This window comes from Mesoplodon bidens, assembly GCF_964165515.1.
Source record: "Mesoplodon bidens genome assembly, chromosome: 3".
Taxonomy (NCBI): Eukaryota; Metazoa; Chordata; class Mammalia; order Artiodactyla; family Ziphiidae; genus Mesoplodon; species Mesoplodon bidens.
Window position 1 is genome coordinate 72,902,891 of NC_138178.1, and position 26,439 is coordinate 72,929,329.

A 26,439-nucleotide genomic window follows, 5' to 3' on the forward strand; every position below is an offset into this window, starting at 1 on the left:
CTTAGGTTGCTTCCATGTCTTGGCTATTGTAAATAGTGCTGCAATGAACATTGTGGTACATGACTCTTTTTGAATTATGGTTTCCTCAGGACAATTTCCCTTTTAAATGAGCTTGGGAATTGGCTTGGAAATGTCTCCACTGTAGAAAATAGCCAGGGCACTTGTCACATGGGTGGCCTGTTTCGAGCTGGTTGTATCCCAGCATTTAACTCTATCCATTGGCATGTGTTACAGGTTTGCATGAGGTGACTGTTACAGGTCAGTTAAGATTTCTTTCTGCTTATTCTTGACCCCCGCTGACCAGCATCTCATGTTGGAATGACCCCTCCTAAGATGGGGTCAGTTGGAAGCTACCTCCCTGACCTACCCTTTCTGCTTTCTGAAGGTGTAGTGATTGACTGACCCCTCAGTTCTTCTAGTCACCTCCCTTCAGCTGGGTATTCTGTTTCCTCAGAGATTTCTCCTTGGACACTTAAAAAATGTCCCTCGGGCTTCCCTGGTGGCGCAGTGGTTGAGAGTCCGCCTGCCGATGCAGGGGATACGGGTTCGTGCCCCGGTCCGGGAAGATCCCACATGCCGCGGAGCGGCTGGGCCCGTGAGCCATGGCCGCTGAGCCTGCGCATCCGGAGCCTGTGCTCCGCAACGGGAGAGGCCACAACAGTGAGAGGCCCGCGTACCGCAAAAAAAAAAAAAAAAAAAAAAAATTGTCCCTCATTATCCACCTTCAAGCTCAAGTCAGCCACATGCTAGGAGCAAGAACATTAAAAGGGCTTGGTCCACCATCAGGAGAAGCTAGGGCATTCCAAAGGGTCCACTTTTAGAGAATGTGCCAACCTACTGTGCCCCACCCGGACAGGCGCACAAGGGCAGGTGTGTACACACACACATATACACATACCACAGCCAGTATATGTCCTCAGAATGGTTACCTTCATGGTAAAACTTCATGGTAAACCAAATGAAGGTAATGCCGTTTTCCCTGAATTTTCTGCTCACATTTTGATTGGGAAATGGGAGGTTTCTAAATGCATTAAAGCATATACAAGTGCATATATTAAAAGGGATCTGATCCAAGCCTCCCTTAAATTTTCTCTGAAAGGGTGGAGCTTTACCTCTACATGGCCAAAATGATATGGACTCTCAACACGAGAGGCATGGTTGAACTTGGTGGACCTAACCAAGTACAGGAATGTTCTTGATCCAGCTTCAGTGTCAGTGTATGACTTGGTGATTGAGGCTTACTGGTTTGAAGCCTTAGAAACTTTAGGTAAGTTAACCCCAGACACCGAGATCCTCGTGGAGAAAAGTGGCAAAAATGGATGCTTGTGCACACAGTTGCAGGATACAGTGTCTTCCCTAAATCCCCGTGCAGTCTTCCCCGTCATTTCCCACACTCACATCTCCTCATCACTTTATGATAAAAAGGGACTCAGTCAGCTTAGATAACAGCTTCAACTTCACCAACTAAGATGCAGAGCCTCTGAGGCCAAGCTTGCTGCCTGGTCCATCCCCAAAACCATAGAAGTGAGTTTCACACTCAAGCTAAGCGTGGGACTTGATGGATTGAGCAAATGTAATTTTGTCCTTAAGTGATTGATACCACTTTATTACAAGCCATTTTGTACCAAAGTTCTAAGAAAAAGGTCAGCCTCAGAATTAAAAGGGGTCTTATCTTTAAATGAAAAGACATAACTTTCTCAAATATCTGATTTTATTTTATAGTTGTTGCATTGTTGAACACAATCTGCAGTTAGGGTCAGAATTCCCAGGCCAGTAGATTTTTTAAACCATACCACAGGAGTAAACCTTAACAGAAGTGAAATCTAATACTATATAGATAAATACAGTATATTACAGAAGGTTAAATACATCACCTCTGTTTACTTACAACTATAAAAAGATACATTATACCAATTATAAATAATGTAGCATTTCATATTAAAGGCATTATTGTACAATGAAAGAATAAGAACCTTCTAATGTATTACTATCAAGGTTAGTGTTTATAGTTACTTGAGATAAAATCCTGAAAATTCAGTGTATGAAGTCAAATCCTGATTTAACAAGTGACTGATAGTCGAAGTGATGTGTTAACTGATTGAGAGAAGGTGAATTGCATAGTGCATATTTCCAACAAGAATGCTAACCTCACTTCACCTAAGACTTTCTCTATACATACACTGGTTTTGACACTGACCTCCATTTTATTACTGCCGCCCCAATTTAATTCTCAAACATAACTTAATTCTCAAACATAAGCACCATTAGAAAAGTACTAGTTAGTAATAGTAAAAGTATCTGAATAACACAATTTCAGTTTGGTTTTGTTTTTTTAAAGCTATATGGGAAGACTTTCAGTTTTCCAAGTTAAAATTTGGAATTGCACATCCTTTGGATACACAAAGAGGAAAAGAAAAATTCACAACCTGTTATTGCTGTGCTCAGGCCACTGTAGTAGCAGACCCAGTTCCTCCATGAAGTGCAGATGTTATTTGTTAATCAATCACTAATTAATATCAAAATAGGACTTTGAAAAACCAGGGCTGTATTATAACAGCAGTCGTTTCAGTTGTGTATGTCTTACTAAAATGTTGATACCCCAACTGGAGAAAAGGAAAACTACACAGGCAAGTGGTAGAAATTCATAATTGGGAAAAGCAAATTATGGCTCTAATTTGTAAAATGTGGGACTTAATGATCCTAGGATTTGCTATACTGTTTTAGTGTCAGAGCACTGGGTCCTTAGCAGCGATGGTGACACTAGCGACATTTCCTGCCTAAGAAAGTGCCTTGGTTAAGGTAGACAATGACATAGCATTAGATAAGCTCTTTGGGCTGCTGATTTGGTCACATTCCAAAGGCAGTATTGGTTTTAAGCTGAGTCCCATTGTCAATGTCAAGATACAGTCCTTGAAGACCGTTCACACCCAAGGCCTTCAGGACCCTTCCATGGTACGTGCTTCCCCAAATCTCCCCACATCTGATACTCCCAACCTTGTTTTTTAATTTTTTTTAAAACTTACTGCTATTCCTTCTCACTGAATGGTAGGAGGGACTTGTTCTGTGGGCAGGTAACCCTGAGGAATCCGCAGGTCCAGAGCCCTGTTTGCAGAACACGCAGGGATTTTCTTTTTCCAAATTCTTACTGGAGTCAGAGTCAACAAAGCATTTTTAAGCTACTGCTCGATACTTCAAATACCACTTCCTGTTGACAACACCCTGAGCCTCCTCACTGTCCCCGGGATCTGGTGGAAAGTGGAAAACAGAAATGGCCACTAGTCCCATCCCCAAGCAGGACTACAATTTCACACACAACATTTTGGTCAATAAAACAGGAGCGTGAGAGGAAAATAAAAATCGTTCAAATCCAGTAGATTTAAAGTCTCCGGAAGAAAGTATCCCAGGAAGGTCAGAATGTAGGTTTCTCTTCAGCAAGTTAGATCTGCCACATTCAGCTGTCAGATGTTTGAGGAAGGAGTCTGCCTTTCCTTCAGGGGTCCTTGTCGTCCAGTTTGATGGTGACAGTTTTCACTTCTGTGTATTCAGCCAGCGCATATTCACCTCTGTGATCACAGAAAAGAGGGAGATATAACATGGGCAGGCACTTAGCCATTCTGTGTGAACCGAGTTCTAATGCTTCACAGGCTAGTACTCTGTTGGGCAGTCTGGAATCTGTGCAAAGGCCAGAATGTGAGGACTTAATAGAGTCTAAGGACTGTAAGGCCATTAGTAAGTTTAAGTACCTGGATATGTAACTGAAGGTTAAATGTCAAGTTTTGTGTGTGTGTGATGCTTCTGAGATATTCAGAAGGACTAAGGGTTTGCCTTCAAAGGATGAAGAGGATTTAAAACAAAGTGGTAAATCCCTGGGTGGAGCTGCTTGAAGAGACAGCAGAGGCAGAGGCCCGAAGCTATTGACTGGGTATGTGGCCAGAGCATCCATGATGGGCAGGGACATAGAGGACCTGGAGCTGGGGACCAGCTGTAAGAAGAGTGAGGCCAGTATGGAGCGGCGAGGGGCGCGGACGTTAGCAGAGTGGACACGAGGGAGTCCGCAGCCTTTGAGTCCGTGTTTCTGATATACATCCTTTCCTTAAGTCTTGCAGAGCCCAGCGACCCATCTCAGGCATCATGAGTCATCCTTAGGATAGATCCCCTTCCCAGAACCGAGAGGTGGCTTTGGATCGATTTAAAAGCCTCTACAAGACTTGCTCTGCCATTATGTAAATAAGAATGTGCACCTGTTTAGGAAAAGAGGTGGCTATGGAGGCTCTGTAGCTAGAAACACTCGAGACAGAATCCCATCTCATCCCTTAGACCAGAGCTTCTCAAAGTGTGGCCCCCAGACCAGCAGCACCAGCCTCACCTCAGAACTTGCTCGAAATGCAGAGACTCAGGTCCCCCAGACCTACTGTGGTAGGCAGAATAATGCCCCCCACAAGGCGTTCACATCCTAATTCTCTGAACCTTTGAAAATATTAGGTTATATGACAAAGGGGAATTAGGGTTGTACATGGAATTAAAATTGCTAATTAGCTGACTCGTGTCAGATTTTTATCCTTCAGAACCATGAGATAATACATTAATGTTGTTTAAGCCACTAATTTTGTGGTTATTTATGGTAGCAGCAATAGAAAATTAATACACCTACTGAATCTAGGGGTGGGGCCCAGAAATCTGTGCCTTAACAGCCAGGGGATTAACAAGCCATGGGATTCTGAGGTAGCTCAAGTTGGATAACTACTGGCTTGAATCCATGCAGTTTAGGCAAGTGTTTTTGCCTTCCCTGAGCCTCAATATCATCATCGGTAAAATGGGAATACCATCGCCTCCCTATAGTTATAATGATTAGAGTTGATTCAAATAGAGCAAATTTACCTACTATGTGCTAGGTAAAAAGTAAATGGTAGAAAGTAATATTATTATTTTATTGTTAGTATGTCATTGAGTTCTTTGGTAGTGTCCTAAAACGAAGTTCAAGAATGATACATGATAATGGGTGAATTATTTTGTAATTTTTTCTAAACATAACAAAATATAAAAGCCATATACAGAATGCTAAATTCAACTTTTGCAGAGCAGAAAACTCTATTAAAAAACCCAAAGGCAAATTATAAGCTAGAAAAAAATTACATTTACAACACTGTGTGAGAAACAGAGTGCTGTTTTCCTTAATACACAAAAAGCTCTTACTAACCAATTTAGAAAAAAAACAAATGGAAAAATCAACAAAAGACATGAATAGTCAGTTTGCAGAAGAAAAATAAAGATTACCAATAAGTGTTAATAAGGTGCTCAATCCTTTACAATTAAAGGAATGCAAACCAAAAGAGTGGGAGCCCATTTTTCATGTGCTGGATTACCCAATTTTGGGAATTTATTCTGAGAACAATTCCCCACAAGTGCATAAAGATTTATGCGCAAGGAAGAACATCAGCATGGTCTGCAGCAGCAAAACCCCTTGGAAATAACTCAAAAGTCCATCATAGGAGACCACCAATAAAAAGAAGGATAGGATATCCAAAACCCATTCTTAAGAGCAAAAAGTATTTTCCTCCCAAGTCATTTGAAAACAGAAAAAACATACATGTTTACATCCATTGTATGTATAGAAAATGTACAATAACCTTTAAAAATGAGCACATAGTATTGTACTGTAAAAATTCAAAGCAGTTAATGATTTCTCAACTGCATAAAGAAAAGAAAAGCAAACCAAGTGATAAAATCATGCTGAATTAGCACATAACTAGTAAGTCCAATATGAAATCACTCCTGTAAGATTAAGTGCATGAATCACCTCATTCTTTTTATTCCTGCAGTCACTGCCCTAGTTCAAGTTCTTGTCATTCTTATTTGACCCCTTGTGGCACTTTCTAAATGGTTTCTCACCCAGTTGTGACTGCCTTGGCCCTCACTTATCCATAAGCTCAGCCTTTCTCCCATTGGACCTCACCAGAATGTTGGGGGCGTTGGCACTGCTGTTTATAGAGTTCACTGCTGTGTGCTCAGAGCCTAGCACATGCCTGGGGCATCAAAGGTGCTCAGTAAATATATGCCAGTGAACAAATGAACAAGTGAACAAAATGAATAAAATGGATGATGGGACAGTGGTTACCTCTAACAAATGGGATTGAGGGTCAGGGGAGGGAGACCTTGACTTCCCACGGGTCTCTACAGTGTGGATTTTTTTTTGTTACTATATTGCAAAGCAAAACAAAGAACTAACAGGAGTGTCCAGGGGGAAGAGAAATTGAAGGCTTCATCCCAAGACCTGTACAGGGAGAGATCCCAGAGGGGCCCGTGGGTGGGCGGCAGATAGCCAGCCCCACCCAGGCCGCCGGGGATGGGGAAAACCATGGAATCCACCGCATAGTGCTCCAGCATAAAAAAGGGGAACTTACTGCAACATGAAGACATTAATTAGAGACAACTGAAAATGGAAATTGGTTTTCAAGCCAGTTTCCAGTCTCCTTGTGAATTATGTTAAAGTACTTTATCAAAAGCTTTGGGAAAATATATGCCAAGGGTCAAAAAAACAGACATCCACAAAAGTCCCAATTGTGGCTAACCAGCAGGATGACACACAGACTGAGTGTAGCGGATACTCCCCTGCCCTGTTCTGCAGCAGGCAGGAGGTGCCACCGGGGATGGGGAGGGAGACGCAGGTGAGAAAAGCAGTGAGGGAATAGTGTGTGTGAGTCAGTTGCCTAGAAGTCAGGTGGGCCCCACACACCCTTCCTGCATCCAAGGACATCTGCTTTGGGGACTGAAGTTCTTGCTGTGGGAGGAGGCTGTGCCTGGCCTCTGTGAGGGGGGCCTTGTGGGGTTCTGGGTCCCCCAGCTGTCACAACCTGACTGGTTGAAGCAGCAGAGCAAGGAGACAAATGACCCTGCATACCCTGGCTGGCTTCAACACAGGTGGCTCACAGAGGTGACCCCTGCTGAGCAAGGCCCTGTGGTGTGGTGGGTTTAAGAGTTCAATCCCAACTCCGTCACTTACTGGTAGTGTGACCTGGGGAAGGCACAGGACCTCTCTGAGCATCCCTGAGTTTCCTCATCCAAAAACAGGCATAGCAGTAGTACCTACCTGTAGTAGACTGAACATGTGTGTCCCCCTGAAATTCAAATGTTGAAACCCTAATCCTTAATGTGAACAAATTAAGAGGTGAGGCCTCTAGGAGGTGATTAGGTCAAAAGGGTGGAGCCCTCATGAATGAGATTAGTGTCCTTATAAAGGAGACCCCAGAGAACACTTTCCTCCCTTCCATTCCATGGGGACACAGAGAGAACATGGCTGCCTGTGAACCAGGAAGAGGGTCCTCAACAGACACCTGGATATTGAACCTCCAGAAATGGAGAAATAGATGTTTTTTGTTTAAGCTACCCAGTCTACTGTATTCTGTCCCAGCAGCCTGAATGGACTCAGATTATCCCAGGGACTGCTGTAAGGACGGCATGCCTTAACATGTGCAAGGCTCTCAGATAGAGGTCGGCAGAGTCCATGCTCAGCAAATGTCAGCTGTGGCCAGTGCTATTTGTGGGCCCTAGAGGTGATGCGGGTAATCCCAGCCCAGGTCTCATGTCCCTCGTGGACAGGTGAGTGCAAAGAGGTAATGAACAGAGGCTCACAGAACACAACACAAACAAGTCATTCAGCAGAGGGATCAAGGTTTCTGTAAAGGGTCTTCATGGCCAAGAATTTACTGAGGTTCTGCAAGGGGAAACCAATTTTAGGAATTAGGGGGATACAAATGGACACACTCTACTCAGACGTTCAGATGGCTCTGGTGTATTGCCACGAGTCAGGATGAATGAGAAAGAAGGACTGAGAAGGGGGAAGGGCCCCCAATTCCCTGGAGACTGGTCAAGAGCATTTGCTCAGGGATGGAAGCCAGCTCCGTTCATTCCTTCATACATCTTAATTAAGAATCTGGAAGGGTAGCTGCTCAAAGGCCCCACTAAGGCCCAAGCCAAGGGGAAGCATTTGAGTGCTCCTACTGGAAGATGTACAAATAAGTACGAAGTGATGCATCTGTATATAAATAATACAAACTGTTTAAATAAGAGGAAGAGCTCGGAGTCCTTTGAGATGTTCCAGGAATGACCCTGTGTGTTGTCACAGATGGTTTCCCTGGGAAGATTGATCCTACAAGCTATTTGTCCACAAAGGCTAATAAAACCCCAACGACCACCAAGAAAGATGTGGGAGAGAAGGCAGCATCTGGCTGGAAACCACAGCGTGCCCACCCCCAGAACGCTCCATCCAGCTCTAGGCCTGGGCCTTTTATCTTGGGCCAGACACAGAAGACCCACCCATTAGTCTAGGTCTATGGAGCACAGCCTCCCAAAGGGCAAGACAGAAGGGCACCATGAAGACATGTGCAGTGGGTTTGACAGAGGCTCGGAGGCCCGGCATGTTGCAGTATCCCTCTGAAGAGGCACTGAGGAGGAGCCAGAGTCACCCATGGTCTGTCCCTGGGAACTTGCTAGTGGGCAGAAGGGCCACAGCCTGACCTGGGAGAGAGCCCATCCTCCCTGCTGAGGGCCAGGGTTTGAGTGAGTAATGACATCCCACGTCTGGTGGAAAGTGCACTTCCCAGCTCTGCCCTGTCCTGCAGTGAGCCTAGGTCAAGTACCTACTGAACATCTCCACATGGGATGGGTGCTGGGGAGGACACATATGCTGAGGCTGGGGGTCGGTCCTGGGGTGGCGTGAGGATGAGGGTAGGGAAGGGCAGGAAGGGGAGAGAAGATGGGGGACATGGCCCAGCCCAGGGGGAAAGCACAGCACAGGGGAGAGCTCAGTGGACTGGAGGGTGGGCCACCATTCACCATACACTGTGGACCTAGTGTATCTTTTATCGGCCCTGCTGACAGGCATGGAGTGATAGAAACACTTACAGTTCTCTGCCGTTCCCCGACATTTTAAAGCCACCAAATGGAGCCTGTGCATAGATGGCATTGTAGCAGTTGATCCTGGAGAGAGAATAAAGAGAAGCTCAGGGTCACCAGGAGAGGACCCAGCTGGACCTCAGGTGTTGCAGCTACTAAGCACTTGGTGTAGAGCGTCACCTAAAGGATGACCTTTTTGTCAAGGTTTTAATCATGAAAACAGTGTTTTTGATCTCTGCCTTCTTGCTCTTACCACCAGAAACTAAAATTTGAATATTCTGAAGTATAAAGCTTCTCACTGGGGTAGGAAGGGAATGACAAAGGGAGAAAAAGGGAGAGGAAAATTATGGTGAAGGGAATAAGAATTAGCTCTGAAATGAGACAGGCCTGACCTCAAAGTTCTCCTGCTTCTTGGCCTCCAATTCATATTTATCTTCTAATATTATCTTTAAAAAGAGGATAGTGTAATCAGCAGAATTATTGGTGAAACAGGGACTTTCATCCATACTTTGCACAAGAGCATGTGCTGCTCTTAGAATTAGAATAAAACATAAGGGGTGGCCCAACACGGTGGTCAAGAGCATGGGCATCAGAGCTGGACAGCTGGTCCTGAGCTCTGCTCTGCCACGTACTAGCTGTGTGACCCTGGGAAAGTCATGCAGTCTCTCTGTCTCTTGATTTCCTCATCTGTGAAATGGGGGTGATAACAGTACCCCTCTCAGAAGGTGGTCATGAGGATGGAGCAAAGTGCTTAGACAGTGCTTGGCGCATAATGTACGACTAAAAGCTCTCTGTTAACAGAAGGGTAAGGAAGCCAGCTGGCCGGCAGCTCAGGGGGACCGAGCACTCACGCTCTACTCACCAGACAGTTCCAGACTCTAATGCGGAAGCCAGCTTCAGTGCTTTGTCGAGGTTTTTTGTGAACACAGCTGCTGTTAGTCCGTATTCAAGGCTATTTGCTCTTTTTATCACTTCTTCGATATTTTTGAACTTCAGTATTGGCTGCACTGGTCCAAAAATCTATGATTAATTGGAAGAATGGTAGTGAGAGGTTCTGGAATGAAGCATGTATGCCCTGAGCAGGCACTTCCTTCGTTTATGCTTTTTTCAAATACCCACAGTGCTCACACGCACGAAGAGGATAACTGAAGGAGAGAGTCCAAACACCTTTTTAGCTGTGTGATGGTTGAAATCTGAAGGGAAAGACTGAATTAAACAAAAATAAAAAATAACAACCAAAATAATACGTTGGGTCGAAGCTCTCTCAATGTGGTCAGGGCTTCTAGAAGCCCCAGCTTCAAGCTCTGGAGGAGCTCCTGCATGCTGGGATGCACTGGAGACAAAACCTTGGAAGTCATTCTTGGAAAGTTATTGTGAAGGGTGTTTGCAGGCACAGACTGCAGGCCCTGATCTCTTGGTCCTGCATTTTCTATCAATGAAGATGACCTAAAATGTTTCCCTAATAACTCCCAGGGGAGGGAATGAGGCAGTGTTCCTCACCATCTACAACATAGCAAAGGAAAGGAAAGAGCTACGGGCTGAACATTTAAAGGTGATTTTGAAAGAAGCTTGTAACTGATTCAATGTTCAGCACCATAGCCCAGCAGGACAGGGTCAGCCTGCTGAACTACCTGCCCTGGTTCCCATGGAGCTTGTCACAGAGAGGTTTAAAAAGCTGAGGCTCATGCCATCAGGGTACAGTTAGTAACCCATAAAAATCTTAAGGAGAAAGTGTATAAAAGGCTCGAACCGGGAAGATTTCGGCAGTGATTCACTCTTTCTTGTGCCCCAAAAGGCCACATTCCGGGGTCCAAGCACCTGGGACTCAGGTGGGAACCAGTTCTAACCAGCTTAACAGTGGCACTGAAAGACACAGTTAGAATTACACTCTTATTGGGTGTCACCTTAATTTCCACCATTTCTAAGGATGCCCATGATGGAAAACGTCAAAGAGACTTCTAGCCAGAACACGTTTTTGGAATGAACACTTGTCATTTAAGTTCGGTCTGGGGGAACTGAAGGCAGCTTTGGGCCCTGAATCCATGGCTCGATTCCTGACAAAATGCACAGGTTGCAATGGCCCTCCACCCTAGGCTAACCTGAGGACATGTGAGAAGACAGAAGAGGGATTGTTGTTACCCGGAGATGATGAGCAATGCATGGAGCTGGGGGCTAGGACAAACTCTACACAGGGCTCAGGGGTCCCAGGAGCAGGATGGCTTCCCAAAGGGCCCCTAAGGAGAGGGAAAAGGCCACAGGAAAAAGGAAAACAGTCCCTTCACAAAGATTTCTGGGATCCCTGGGCCCTGGAGAAGACTCCGGTTTGAAAGGCCCAGCCCCCTTCCCCACCCCCCTGGGCCCCAGCTCAGCACAGGGCCCCACGGGACATGGTTTTTCCTGCAGCCCCAGTACCTCCTCTTTGGCGATCCGCATGGTGTCGGTAACTTCTGAGAAGACAGTGGGTTTGATGAAGAGCCCCCTGTCTTCCATGGCCGAGCCCCCATATTCCAGCTTGGCTCCCTCCTTCTTTCCACTCTCAATCAGATCAAGGATTTTGTTGAACTGCTTCTGGTCAATCTGTAAAACAGTGAGAGGTAAGCCCGGCTTCCTTCTGGGAGGTGACTACCAACTTATGTGTCCAACGGCCTCCTATGTGATCATTGTCCTACCCATCATGTTTTGGCCAAGAAAAAATTCATGGACCAGATGTTCCCTGTATGCAAATATTCCTCCGATGCACAAATCGGGGCTCTTTGGAGCAGGGGAGAGATGGGCTTTTCTCATCCTCTCCAGGTGTAGGTTTATTCATATGTCTGACCCCCTCCATGCTGTTAAGCAAATCCGTGGGGGAAACAAGATCTGAAGTAGTCACATTCTTTGTTCTAACTCTTGCATCCTGCTAAGGTTGCCAGATTTAGCAAATAAAACCACAGGATGCCCAATTAAATTTGAATTCCTAAAAAGCAATGAATGATTTTTAAAGTATAAGCATATCCCAAACAATATTTGGGAAACACTTACGCTAAAAACGTATTCACTGTTTACTTGAACTGGGTGCCATGTATTCTAACTTGCCACCCTGTACCCTGCTCCTAGGGCACCAACAGTTATTGGAATTCTCCATCCACAGTGCAGAGAAGTGAGAAGTAAAGCTGACCACCTTACTCATCACCCCTGGACACAGAGTAGAGGCTCAAGGTGAGGTAGAGGGGCTGCTCCTGGTTGATGGGGAGCCAGCTCATCAGAAGGGCTCCATCTTCTGTCACCTTGTTTAGGGGTCTCCTGGGCTGGGGTGTACCCTGTACCACCAGCTTAACACCCAGCTTGTGGATGCTGTATTTGACCGGCTGGCAAAGGGCACCTCTCTGGGAGACTCAAGGGAGGAAGTGCTCTCCCCACCCAAAATGATCCCTCTTCCCGAATCCATGGGAACCCTGTTCTTGACCCTGACCCTGTTGCAAATCCCCTCCCTCTGTTCTTGACCCTGACCCTGTTGCAAATCCCCTCCCTCTGGCTGGGAGAGACAGAGCTTTGTTAGATAGGTTTGCTGTAGCTGTGACTTTCAGATAAAAAAGTGATTTAATTTAAGCAAATTTGAATAAAAAAATAAGCAACCCAATGGTGCATTTGGATGACTGTCTGTCCCTGAGGAGTAGGCTGGCTTTCTTGGAAGGGGTGGGCACAAACCATGTAAGCCCCTTGACCAGTCATCTTATGAAACGTGGATCCAGTGTTAAAACACCAAGTTGGATCCATTCCTCACACTTTGTACCAGGATAGATTCCAGGTAGATCAAAGACTTAATCAATGAAAGATGAAGTCATAAAAAGTTTTCAAATTCTCTCATGTGGGAGAATGCCTCCATAAGTTTGGAGTGCTGATGGCCTTTCTATGGCTTGAAATCCAGAAGCCAAAAGAAAAGATTAATAATTAATAAATTTGAGTACAAACAGCATAAGCAAAGTCAAAGGGCAAAACAATAAACTGGAAAAAATCGACAAGTCATATCATAGAAATAGTGCTAATTTCTCTAGTATGTAAAGAATTCTTAGAAGTGACAAAAAATGATCAGCAGTACAAGAGAAAAATATGCAAAGCACATGCACAGTTGATAGAAAAGGAAATATAAATGGCCTTTAAACATGATAAAATGTTCTACCTTACTCATTATAAGAGATATATGTACATTAAAAACAAATGAGATATCATTTTTAACTATCAGATGGGCAAAACTCCATACATAGTCTGTTAGTAAGGCTGGAGAAACAGGCAAGCTCATACAAGGTTGGTAGGAACGTAAGTTGGTTCATCCTTTTGGAAGGTAATTTGGCAATGCTTGTAGAAATCATAAATGTGCTCTCACTCAGCAGTCCCACTCGGGCAATCCGTCCTGTGGATTTCCTTGCGTATGTGTGGAATGACATACTCTGTGGCACCGTGCGTGACCGCACACACCCACATACTCATCAGTACGTGTTACTTGAATTCTGTTGGATTCATACAGTGGAAGTCTATGTACATATAAAAAAGAACAAGGCAGGTTCCCATGGTTTGGTATGGTATGGAAAGCTCTTCAAGTTTCTTGTTAGGGGGCAAAAATCAAGGTGCAAAACAGTACTGTGTATAGATATTTTGAGTAAAAACAAGGGAAACCAGAATTCATATTACATTCTTGTACACATACTCAACTTTGCTTGTATATACAGAAATTCTGGAGAATTTTCTTCTAAGAACTAAGAACACAGGATACCCATGGACAGAAGGGTAAAATCCATGCCTATGAATGAATGGAAGGAAGCTTTTTCACTACTGACCTTTATATGTCTTTTGGATTTTGACCATGTGCATGTACTGCCCCCTAAAAAGTAACTCAAACTGCAGCAGATCTCATAATATCTCAAGGTTCCCTCAACTTCTCTCTGGGAAGTCTTAACCAAGTCTTGGGTTAAAAGTGCCCGGATTGCTCTCTCCTCCTTCTTGGAGACCAAGAGGCTTGTGGGGCTTCATCAAACTACAGACCCTCAGCGGCCGCTGACCATGTTCTGCCTCCAAGACCGTCTGTCCTGAAGCCAGAGGAGGGCCCCATGGAAACTCTACCGTCCAGACTCAACTCTTCCTGGCAAGTCCGTGTGAATGTGTTGTTTAAATCTAATAATCCTCCATGAACGTCAGCTGGTGCCTCACAGTGCGAGAGAAGAACCTGCTGGGAAGTGAAGGCTGCGCCAGGGCACAGCACCAAAGACGGAGAAATAGGGCCCCGCCGACGGCCAAGGCTGTGAGTGGCTCTGCCGGAGAGGAGAGGACAGAGAGGATGCAGGACCCCGCCCCCCACCAGGTGGCCTGCGTGAGTCTGTGCATATCTTTGCTCAGTTGCCAAACAAACCTGAATAATTTTGGAGTGTTCTGGCTGCCTGCAGTGGACACCTATCTGGTCAGCTAGCTGTTTTACAGGCATGAGACAGACAGAACTATTTAGACAGCTGTAAATCCTCTTGGAGCAAAGCCTTATTAACGTAGATGAAAAAGCACTTTGGCAGGAAAAAAAGCCAACAACATCCTAAAATAATATGCTGAGGTTAGATGGCTTAAGTGAGTTTTCAAAAGGACTTTCAGCAGCAGCATCAAAAGCACTGATGAAATCAACACCACTGTGCTGTCTTGGAAGAGATTTCTATATCTGGCTTCAGAAGTCAAGCCTGAAGCCTTGGAAAGGGACTTATGAATAATGAGGGGGTAAAAGGGATTCCTTAGAATGGGATCAGCTCACATATTTCCCACGGATTCTGGGTTAGCTTTACAATCACAGCAGATTTGATAATGACTTGTGGCCATGTCTGTATTCATACCTGAAATCCAACCAAGGCTGATGGACAACTTTGTGTCACTGGATGCTGGGTTTGGGGTTGAGGCCTGACAGGATGCAGAGTGTTGGCCACAAGTGGAGATGTTTCTCTCCACCAGGGTCACGTGGCACCAGAGCCACAGAGCATGTGGGATGGGGCAAGGCAGGGGTGGGCACGGTAGCCAGAAACACACCTTTTCCACATGGTCCTCCCCTATCCCCAGCCAAGATGGTTTAAGCAAGACCTAACTGATGTGGCTTGAAGTCATGCACAGACATTTGCTGCCACTTAGATCAGGGAGCCTGCCATTTAATGCCTCCCCCCGCCGCTTAAAAATAGAAACTTATTAAGTGCCTTGAAATTTTCATAATATTCATCAATTACTCTATTTTCCAGATGAGGAAACTGAGGTTTGGAAGGAGCTTGTGGCTTTCACAAAATCACAGAGCCAAACTTGCCCTCAGATCCATGGCTTCCCGTGGAAACACGTGGTGCCAACGCAGTGGGTAAGTAGCCAGCTCCTGGGACAGACACAAATTGGGTGAGTCCTGACATGTGATTTGAAATTTCCTGGCTGGAGCAGGACTTTGGCTACAAGCAAAGTAGGCTGCTGTTGAACTCCATTTTAATAATGCATGGGATGGTCAGGCTGCCCTCTTTTAAATATTTATCCATCTGCCGCACTGCATACTTAGTAAGAAAGTGATACAGGACCTGCCCTCTTAAAGAGGTTATTAAACCTCGTGGTTATGATCATTTTCATCCTGTCGTTAGCTTCAAAAACGAGGTCTCCAGAGACGTGTTCCTACTGCCTGGAGATGTATCCCCATCCTCGGAGCCCTTTCCAGTGGGATTCTTTGGTTTCTGATGGTCACTTTGTCCTATAATGCACATGGGCTCAAGGGCCTCCGGGCTGACGCCTCTGGCTCCAGCTGCTGCCTCCGCCTGTACTCTGCTGCCTTTCAGCCAGGGTTACAACTCGCTTCTGCAGAGAGGCCAGCCAGGCAAGACAGCCTCTGCCTGAGGCTCTCTCCTGGGGACCCTGGTGGTTCAGAGAAGTGTTGGTCCTTTGGCTGGAGGGTGCAGTCACATGGACTTATGAACCGGGAATGCCTCCCTTCTATCAAGGCCTGGAGCTCAGCATTATCTGCTGCAAAGAGCAGAGCTCTGTGTGTCCACCCCCATTTCATAACACTACCAAGACCTGATGGGATTGAACTGTTGATCAGTGTCTGAAAAAAAGCCTCAAGTGGCTGGGCAAGTGGGTAAGGGAGTCCCCTGGAGTCACAGAGCACCAGAGCTGTACAGGGCCAGGGCCAGAGGCCTGCCTGGTTCAGTCCCCAGACGTGCACCTAAAGATCTGACACGTCAGTAGGTTACCTGGGGCCCCTGTTCGGTCCTGACGTCGAAGGGGTCTCCAATGGGCCGTTTCTTGGCGAACTCCACGCTCCGCCTGACAAACTCGTCATAGACCTGCTCCTCTACGAACACCCTGGAGGCGGCCGTGCAGCACTGGCCTTGGTTGAAGAACACTCCCTGATGGGCGCACTCCACTGCCAAGTCCACTGGAGAGAGGGGGCGGCGAGGGAAGAGGAAGCGATTAAGTTGTTAAGGCCGGACTGGCAACAGCTGCAACTCTAATTGCCCACATGAGAAAACAAGCCCCGGGATGGCTACGTTTCAGAAATTAATTTTGCTCAGCACTTCCCAAACAGAGAGGATGGGAAAGGGGATTTTTCGATCCATGGAGTTTGGGGTTAAATAGGTCCCCTGACTGCAGGACTTAGTGTCTTTACTGCACTAACGAGCACAGAGACTTGTCACATCCTCACCTCACTTGCCCATGACCTCACTTGCTCACATGACCCTTATCAAACCAACCCTCAGATAGGAGTCCTGTGTTTTAGCTGTAGTTTTCCTCATTGGGAGGGAAAGAGGGTGAGCTGAGGTGCAGAAGGGGCACCCAGATATGGAGGCACAAGAATGCAAAACAGGAGTCCGGCTCTTTGGAACTCCAAATGTGGGTCACAGTGGGGCAATACCCAGAACTGTTCCATGTGGCTCCAGAGACCACTAGCAACACTGATGATGCTTCCATTAGGGAGCGCCAAACCAGGCAAAAAATGAGCAGTCCACCTTCACACCCAGCCTCCCTTTCTTTCCTTGGGGCTTGTTTCCTCACCCAGTCCTGTCTCCCATTGAAAGCCAGCTTCAAGGAGTAGAACTGAAACCAGTTACTTACACCTTGGCGAGAAATTGTACTGGGGTCATTTTTCTCAGGGATATTTGCAATTCCAAACTTATTTGAGTGTGGAGTGGAAGGTTTTGTACTCCGTGAAAGGAATTCCTGGCACCAGTGGGCAGGTGGGGGAGGCTGTTCTTTAAGGCAAAGGTGTTTTAGTGTACTTGGGAAGTCACATCAAAAATCTGGCAGCGGACCATGTCAGCAGGTCAGTGAATGTCTGATGTGGCCTTTCCTTCCCTCTTCTGGACATGACAACCAAGAAGAGTGTCTATTTTAATATTATGTCATGAGACACAAACTGCCCCCAAGCTGCTGGGCAGGGTGGCTTTCCCAGGGAAGAGGTAGTGAAGGGAGAGACAGCACCCAGGCCAGCAGGATATCTTTAAGGGTCACGTGCCACTGGCCTCTGTTTTGTCAGATCTGAGACAAAGAAGGAAGAAACATCTCAAGTCTTCGAGAGCCTGAAAGCATCATAGGAAGTACCGACATGGAGGGTAGAATGATGAATGCTTGTGGGGGGAGCACATGCCCTGCTCCTCCTCCTCTTGGCCTTCCCCCTCTCCCCTGACACAGGGGGCTCTGGAGAAGAACCCCAGCCCGCTTGTCATGGCCCTAGCTCTGCAAGGACAGGGAAGGCAAACTCATGAAAGGCAGAAACAGGCGGCCTCTCTGGCTACCACATGAAACATGTCCTCCTCCAACGCAGCTGTAAAGCTGGCGTTTGGACCTCCGACTGCTATTATTTATGGAGGGATAACCCGAGGTGGAGAAACAGCCCCATGATGTGTGTGCTTGTCTTTCTCAATTGGTTCTGATTTGGGCAAGGAAGTGGGGAGAGATTTACGGGTCCCATAAAGCCCCAGCAATGCCCGGAAGGGGAGAGACTCACGGTCGGCATCAGCACACACGATGCAGGGGTTTTTCCCACCAAGCTCCAGTGTCACCCTCTTCAGGTTGCTATGGGAGGCAGCTTCTTTAACCAGCTTTCCAACCTTCAGGATAAAAACCAGACCACATTAAGCCTCGGACACGGCTGGATGTGGCCCACACATTCTGGACAAGCCTGGAGGCATGAGTGTGGCGTGGCCTGGGCCGCGGCCTCCCTACCCAGGCACCCTGGGCCTTGATGCTGCCCTCTCCCCCCCCCGGCCTCTCCCAGCATTTCCTCTCGGATCAGACCTTGACACGGCTGGAATCCCGGATCTGAGTTGCTCCACATACTGGGGTGGACGGGGAGCCTTCAAAGGCTCAGTGACTTGCCCACGGCCACACAGCTGGCTAGTGGTGGAGCTGGCTGTCACCTGTCCTGGTGCCTGTCCCTCCCGGCAGCAGGCTGGTCCAGCTCAAGGGACCAAGGGGAGGTGGGTCTGTGTGGTCCTTTGGTATAATCTGAGGGAACCTCTGAGAATTAGGGAAATAGGGGAGTTAACCTTTAGGATGGGAAACACACCCTAAGACTGAGGGCCCCCAGTGGGTAGGGAGAGAATTGCTTCCCTATGAAGTAATGGAAGGACCACTCACCAAACTGCGACGTCCAACCTCCCGTGTGTACCTACCATCCCCTGCACCGCTAGAGGTGGGCTTGGCCCAGCACACAGCAGTGACTTGTCTTGGGCTGGGTACCACCAACTGCTGAGTTGGAAGACTCTCAGAGACCACTGTGCACACAGGGGCCTAGCGCTGGATAGCCAGCAGGAGGCAGAACTAGGCTCTTTCAGGGCTGAGGCTATTTCCTCAAAACTAAGGTGAGAGTGCATTTGTTTATAAAGGTTCTTTTTTTTTTTTTTTTTTTTTGATGTGGACCATTTTTAAAGTCTTTATTGAATTTGTTACAATATTGCTTCTGTTTTATGTTTTGGTTTTTTGGCTGCGAGGCACGTGGGATCTTAGCTCCCCGACCAGGGATCAAACCCACCCCCCTTGCAGTGGAAGGTGAAGTCTTAACCCCTGGACCACCAGGGAAGTCCCCGAGAGTGCATTTTAAAACTCGGCCAGCTCCTGGATGATGGCCTGAAGGAGGTGTGGATGGCCTGACCCATGTGATAAGGACTGTCTCCAGGGAGAGTACCCGAAGCAAACCAGCCTGCTGTGGGCCGGCGATCTCTTGTGAGGCTGAGGCACAGCTGGGGGCCTCAGTGGGAAGCACCCCTCTTAGGGAGATGCCTGTCAGTTGAGCAATCCCTGGGGTCACAGAAGCCACCTTCTTGTGCAGGAGGCTGGCTGCCTGGTGAGAGCCCCACCCGGCTGGACCCATGGGTAGCCCTGCTCACCTAGAGAGAGAAGCTGGGCAGGGGCAGGGGCGAGGACACTTCTGCTGTTGGGTGAGAAAACTGAGAAGACATAGGAGCTGTTGTGGGGCAGGACCCTCTCTGCCCCTCCGTCCCCCTCAGTCCCCTGTCTTCCAGCTATTGTCCAGCAGCCATAGGAGTGGGTCTTGGGCCCCTGGCTGGACTAAACTAGGAGGGAGATGGGAGCACTAACTGCCTGGGAAATTTTATCCATTTATTTTTTTAAGTACAGAAGAAGTACTTTCTCATTAGAAATAATTCTCACAAATAGATGTGTGTAAATTAAAGGGGAAAGTTTTTATCTTCCCTCACTCTGTTAATGCCCCAGGACCTGCCCCAGAGGAGGCCACAGTAAGAATTTTTTGGGGAGTCCTTCCAGGTAATTTCTATTTCTCTACACACACCCTTTTACTAATGGTATATACATATATATATAGTATATACTTTCCTACAGTTTATTTTATTATTATTATTTTTTTGCAGTACGTGGGCCTCTCACTGTTGTGGCCTCTCCCGTTGTGGAGCACAGGCTCCGGACGCGCAGCCTCAGCGGCCATGGCTCACAGTCCCAGCCGCTCCGCGGCATGTGGGATCTTCCCGGACCGGGGCACAAACCCGTGTTCCCTGCATCGGCAGGCGGACTCTCAACCACTGCGCCACCAGGGAAGCCCTACAGTTTACTATTTTCTTATGCTTCAGCAATAGATCATGGACAGCTTTCCTTACTGTAATGGCTGTAAAACATCATATAGGATGGATACAATATACAGGAAAGTATGTCCTTGAATGCTCATGAGAATAGTAGCTGCTTCAAAATGGAATTTCTGAAACAAAGGTTTACACTTTCAAATGTACGATCAGTACTACAGTATTGCCAATCACCTTAGGCTTATTTTTTAACCTTGATTATGCTGTTTATCCTATGGATATTTCAATTTTTATTTTATCTTATCTACGAATATTTTCTTCTGAGGCTTCTGAGTAAATACATTAGATATTTATTTAGTTTGGAAACTGGACCAGTAGCTTTTTTTTTTAACTGATTGTTAAAAAAATGTACTATTTTTTTAGTACAAATATGTACTAAAATGGGGTCATCATAGTTTAGCCTCTAAACGGAGAATTCTCAGCGACAGCCACTGTCCCCCATAGTCAGTGAGGAGGGTTACCTCTGTGGACCCAGTGAAGGCTATCTTGTTGATCTGAGGGTGAGAAGAAATTGCTGCTCCCACCGTGGGCCCAAATCCTGGCACGATGTTCACCACGCCCGGAGGGAATCCCACCTGGGAGGAAATTGAGATGGTGTTCAGAAGAGGAGGTTGGGTGAGGTCCCTGAGCAGAGCAGCACCCTCACCTGGAAGCTTGGGCCCGGCTCCTATCGCCACCCCAGGACCAGACCCAGTCAGCCAGTGTGCGGGTGGGGCCAGGGCGAGGCACACACCCTCCTTCTGGGCGGCCCTGCCTATCCCAAAGGGCTTCTGAGCGAAATGGCAGTGGCCGTTTCATAGCAGAGCACCATTCTGTGTGTGTGTGTGTGTGTGTGTGTGTCTGCATGGGTCTGTCTCTGTGTGTGTCTATGCTGTGTCTATATGGATCTGTCTCTGTGTGTCTGTGTGTGTGTGTTTGTCTGTGTGTTGGGGGAGAAGGGACACCTTGGTCACTGTCCCCAACTCGGAGGTACCTGCAAAATACCCTTCCTGGGCTTCAGCTTTCATTTTTAAAATCTGCCCCATTAATGTTCCAAATGGCAATATGGTCTCACTCCCTCAGAATCCCTGCTGTTGAACCTGGGTCATGCCGAGAGCCCGCACATCCTGAAGGTAGGGAGCGACTTTTCTTTCACATTCATGCTTGCTGCTCCTCATATGCTGGGTCCTCTTTATTAACCAAGAGCACCACAAATGAACTGGTGGTGGATGCTGAACCACTGGGGCATGCTGAACCCCTGGGGGATGCCAGTGTCTTCATTAAAACACATTATTTTAGTAAAGCAAGATTGTACAACATCGTGCTCGAGTCTTTAGTTTTCCTAAACACTTTTTTAAACAGTTGTGACTTTAGAATCCGTAAGTCTCATTACTATGATGTCATCAGGTCCTACATCACAGGTCAAAGGAAAGTGGGAAATTGGTCAATTATTGGCTCTGCAGCCTTACATCTAAGTCACAAAGGTCTTGCTTTCCGGTCGTATTAGCCCAGCTGAGAAGTGGAAGGAATGGATCTTACTTCCTATCCCTCTTTTCTTCCTGTTTCTTTTTAAAACTCTTTGCAACATACGAGTTGGGGACAAAACGACTGAAACACATTGCCAGGTGTGTCTGGAAGGAGGTGTCCCTTTGGGCTGTTCATTTCCCTACGCGGTGGCTGCCACGGAGAGGACGGTCACCCGAGAGCAGAGCATTGATGAGGAGGCTCGGGGCTCAGCAGTAGCCCCTCCAGGGGGAGCTGGCGAGATCACCCACCCACGAGAAGAATGGACCATTTCGTACACCACACGTGCACCAAAGAACCTGCCTCCCAAGTAACCCTCCTGTAAATTATCTAGACAAAATATTTGGTCATAAACCATGAGTTTGAGCTCATAATAAGAGTAAAGTATTCTCATTAGGATCAGCGGGAGGAACGGAGTCTCTTCTAGCTCAGTGACTGCAAGCAGGAGAGGGAACGAGCAGCTGCCAAGTGAAACCCAGGAGGCATTCCCTTCCCACTCGGCCAGGAGCCGGATGGCGCTGGCACGCACAGCACAGCTCCATGGGGCAGATTTATCTTGTGACGGTGGCCTGGTTCCTGGGAGTGGCAATGTAATTGAGGATACAGAATATTTTCTCTTCGGATGTCTTACCTCTTTGATCAAAGAGCCGAGATAGAGGGCGGTGAGGGGAGTCTGCTCTGCTGGCTTCACGACCACGGTGTTCCCACAGCAGAGAGCAGGTGCCAGCTTCCACACCAGCATCAGCAGAGGGAAGTTCCACTGCAGCAGAACAGAGAGTGGTTGGGGGGCCCAGATCCACTACTACACTGTCCTGGAGGCCCTGTGATGCCTCCATGGAGCACTTGATTTGCATGGTTTAGATTTGGGGTATAGGAGGTAACATAGGAGTATGCGATGATCAGAACTGCATTCTTGCCTGGCGCCTCCTAAACTGCATTCTGGGAGATGCTAATAGGTGGTCACTGCAAAGAGGATTCTGCTATAGGTGTACTACCTTCTCCTCTTGGAGGTTTACAATGCCATCAGCATGTTAACATCTCCGAAAAGTCCCACAGAAACGAGCCCCGCCTCTCCTAAACGCAAATGCCACAGGATCTCTTTCTCTCCTTACAGAACACATACTAACCCCCACCGAATGGGTGTTTGGTGAAATACACCTTGGGAAATGCTTTCTTGTCATCCTTTCACCCCAGAGGCAGGGATAGCGAAATTGCTGTGACATCAGGCCTGACAAGCACTCTCGCCCACTGAGTGTCCACTGTGTGCCAGGTGCGGTTCCAAAATCTGAACTCATTTGATCCCCACACACCTGCGTGGGCCAGTCATATTACCGCTTCTGTTGACAGAAGAGGGAACTGAGGCACGGAGGAACTATGCCTCAGACGAAGGCCAGGATTCATGGCCAGGCTTGTTTCCTCCACTACACTGCTGCCTAAGTAACAGCTTTGATGAGACGAGATGAAACCGAGCATCTCCAAGAGCGCAGTTAGCTTGATTCTAGCCGTGCCTCACCTCCGACCCCCCAAACAGTCCGTTTGGCTCCTTATACTCCAATGATGTCTCCCCTGCAGGGCTGACCAATGGCTAGCTGGATTTCTCCTCCCAGCTCTGTCTGGAATTCCTACCACTAGACAACAAATATGACATCCCGGGGGCTTCCCTGGTGGCACAGTGGTTGGGAGTCCGCCTGCCGATGCAGGGGACACGGGTTCGTGCCCTGGCCCGGGAAGATCCCACATGCTGCGGAGCGGCTGGGCCCGTGAGCCGTGGCCGCTGAGCCTGTGCGTCCGGAGCCTGTGCTCCGCGGCGGGAGAGGCCACAGCAGTGAGGCCCGCGTACCGCAAAAAACAACAACAACAACAAATATATATATATATATATATACAACAACAAATATATATATGTATATGTAAACATCCCATTTCCCAGGGGCCTGTGTGGTTGGTTAATGACAGCAGGTGTTGTCTTAGGGTTCCCCCAATAGTGATCGGGGTCCCCTCTTCTTCTGGATCCCCACTCCTTAGCACATAAATGCCATCAGTTCTCCTCACCTACAAGCAAAACTGCACCTTCTCCTGGCCTCTGCCTCTTCTAGCAGCTCCCGCAGCTCCCTTCTCTCTCACTGCAGCTTCTGGAAGGGCCATCCCCACGTGCCCAGCTCCCTTTCCATTAGCCTCAACTCCCCCGATGCCTCTCTTGGGGAGCACACCTAACAGCTGTGTTTCTGTCTTTTTGAATTCCTACGTAGGAGATGACCCCACTGACTACAGCCTCTTTCTGGAAATGTATTACGTCCCTGGGAGGCCCCTGACCCTGGCTGCTCAGACTTCTCCATGGGATTCCCTGGCGCTCTGTGGGATTGGCCCCAGGCCCTCTTCTTTTCTCACTCTACACCCATCTTTAGGTGGTCCCTCCCAAATTGATGGGCAAGAGCACATTTGGCCTGACCATTTCCCGGCTCTCAAAACTGGTTGCTGAAGGACACGTCTGCCTGGGCCCTGCAGAGCCCTTCTCCAACCCTCTTCACACTGCCGCCCGCCTCCCCAGCTGGTGCAGCTGCCTGGTGTTTCCTCCAATCGAGGGCAGCATCATAGCATCCCCAGCACCTGCCAGACTCTCCAAGGCCCAGTGAATAAAGTCCTGGGCCCTGGGAAGCAAGGCATACTGGATGCTGAGCCAGCACCACCTGCTGGCTGCTCCTCCTCTTCCTTACTTTGTCTCCACCTAAGCTCTGACCTCACCAGCTATCTTTACTGCCCTCCAAGTAGTCCAGACACTTCCACACCCTCGAGGACTCAGGCCATTCCTACTGCTCAGAAACCCCTTTTTCCTGTTGAACAACTCTCTTATCCTCAAGGCCCAGCTGAGAGGCCACTGCCCGAGGGGAGCTGGCCATCCCTGACCCCTTTGGTTTGAATCCATGTGTCTTCTGTTGCACTCCTGGAATCAACCCCTTGAGAGCAGGCATGGGGTCTGATCCATCTTGATGACCCTCAAGCACCAAGCTCCATGCCACAGAGCAAACGCTGAATTAATACAAGTGCAATCGAATCAAAACCCACTAGAAATTGGTTCCAAAGGCCACAGGGGAATGGGGTGGGATCTATACAGATCTATCTAGAGAAGTTGCCATACTTACAGGAGTGATGGCCCCACACACACCTATGGGCTCGTGCCTGGTGAAACACACAACGTTGTCATCTGGAAAAGAGGTTAAACAGAGAAGAACATGCTCGCATGAAACTAGGTTAAGGATCTTAAGGAGTAAAAAGACAAGAAAGAAACCCAGAAGCCCACCAAGTGTCCGCTCTAAGTCCTATCTGTTCCACAATGAAGCGATTTTTAACTCAATTTCAAAAGTATAATTCCTTAGAGGAAGGATTGACACAGTGCCATTTCCTTTTTGGGTGTGGGAAGGATGCTCTGGGGAAAAGACCCGGGGGTGCTCTGAAGAGGCTAGCTAGAGGAGTGAGAAGACAGAACCCCTAAGAGACCCCGGACGAGGCTGAGAGTCCTGAGTTGGCTCACCTGTGGGGATGGTCCTGCCCTGTATTTTGTCTGCCCACCCTGCAAAGTATCGAAGGGTTTTGATACAGCCCTCCAGGTCGATGAAAAAGGCGTGAAGGAACGGCTTCCCTGTGTCCATCGTTTCCAGGGTCTGCAATAATAAGACAACACATTTTTAAGACACAGTTTTCCTTTTAACCGTCAGGTTGTTAAAGACAGGGCAGGGAGAGAGAGCAGAGTCCTAGAACGTTGCTCTCAAAGTACCTCACAGCCATGGGACTCATCAGAAAGCAAGATACCTCATTTAAAGTAAGACCTGTCCCAGGCTGTCAAGGACTGCTTTTCTTTCAAAACACCTCAGCCTGGAGGGTGGGCCAGAGCACAGGCATGGGTCCCCACGAAGGACAGCGGGTACAAGGTTGGTTTGGAGCCTCGTTGGGAAGGAATACGCCTCAGCGTTGGTCTTCTGTCATCTGTCTGGAGTGCTGTTGCCCCAGCAGTGGGACCTGGACACATGGGTTTGTGCACTCCGGGGAGCTCTCAGAAGGTTCAAGGACTTGGGGCGGGGGGTGGTGGCTGGGGAGGGGCTGGCTCCTCTAACAAAAGAGAAAGGGGGACGCAGGTTCCTTCTTCTTGGCCCTGCTGACCAGCACAGCTGTGGAAAGAGTGACGGGGCCCAGAGGGGTCGTGCCACCAGCACAAAGACGCACTCCGAGCTCCTCCCGCACTGGGCTGCCAGCCGGATGCGCTGCGTGGTGGGAAGGGAGCAGACTGGCCTTTGGTGGTGAGGGGCGACTCCTCAGGCGAGCGCACAGCCACTCAATGGCAGGGATTCTTTTCTGTTTCCAGCCGGGCTGAAGAGAACCCCTTTGTCCCTCAGACAAGCGGCCCCAGTTGAGCCCTCCCGTCATCCATGGCTGCAGGAAGTGGCCACCCTGACACATAGCCCAGGGCAGGATTCTCATTTTAGAGTCACTGGGCTGAGAGAATGACTTACAAAGGAAGAGAGGCCCCTCCGTGTGCACTCGCATATGCCTCATTTCCGAGATGGATGGCTCTGCACCCACTTCAAGGTGCAGACACAGGGGCTAACAGAGCCCAGGGACTCATCTGTGTTACCCAGAGGGTAGGCGGCATGGCTGGCACTGAATGTGGGGCGTCTGACTTTCAGTAAGGGCAGTGACTGCTTTTTAGGCCGCTGCCCCTGGACATTTGCATCTGGAAAGGATGTAGGATGGCCGCATGAATGGCTGGGGCTACTCTATCTTTGCTTCAGGAATGAACCAAGAATTCTCTGAACAGGAGGCAACCACTCTCCTAGCTGAGTGGCCTTGGCAAGTCCCTGAATCTCTCCCTACCTCAGTTTCCTCATCTGTAAAACAACAACAATAACAGTAATGGCACCTACCTCATAGGACTAGTGTGCAGGTTAGAGGAGTCCTATACATAAAG

General features: G+C 48.0%; 1 protein-coding gene across 1 annotated transcript in view; it reads right to left on the minus strand.

Moving 5' to 3' along the window:
• Positions 1–1,732: 1,732 nt before the first annotated feature.
• ALDH1A3 (aldehyde dehydrogenase 1 family member A3) overlaps positions 1,733–26,439 on the minus strand; it is a 35,670-nt gene continuing 10,963 nt past the window's right edge. The window contains exons 4-13 of the mRNA XM_081230172.1: positions 25,009–25,138; positions 24,620–24,681; positions 22,111–22,239; positions 20,438–20,551; positions 17,870–17,972; positions 16,116–16,300; positions 11,305–11,469; positions 9,755–9,912; positions 8,902–8,976; positions 1,733–3,563 (exon numbers count right to left, since the gene is read on the minus strand). Of these exons, the coding sequence (XP_081086298.1) occupies positions 3,491–3,563; positions 8,902–8,976; positions 9,755–9,912; positions 11,305–11,469; positions 16,116–16,300; positions 17,870–17,972; positions 20,438–20,551; positions 22,111–22,239; positions 24,620–24,681; positions 25,009–25,138 (1,194 nt within the window). The 3' untranslated portion in view covers positions 1,733–3,490. The remainder of the gene's footprint in view (positions 3,564–8,901; positions 8,977–9,754; positions 9,913–11,304; positions 11,470–16,115; positions 16,301–17,869; positions 17,973–20,437; positions 20,552–22,110; positions 22,240–24,619; positions 24,682–25,008; positions 25,139–26,439) is intronic.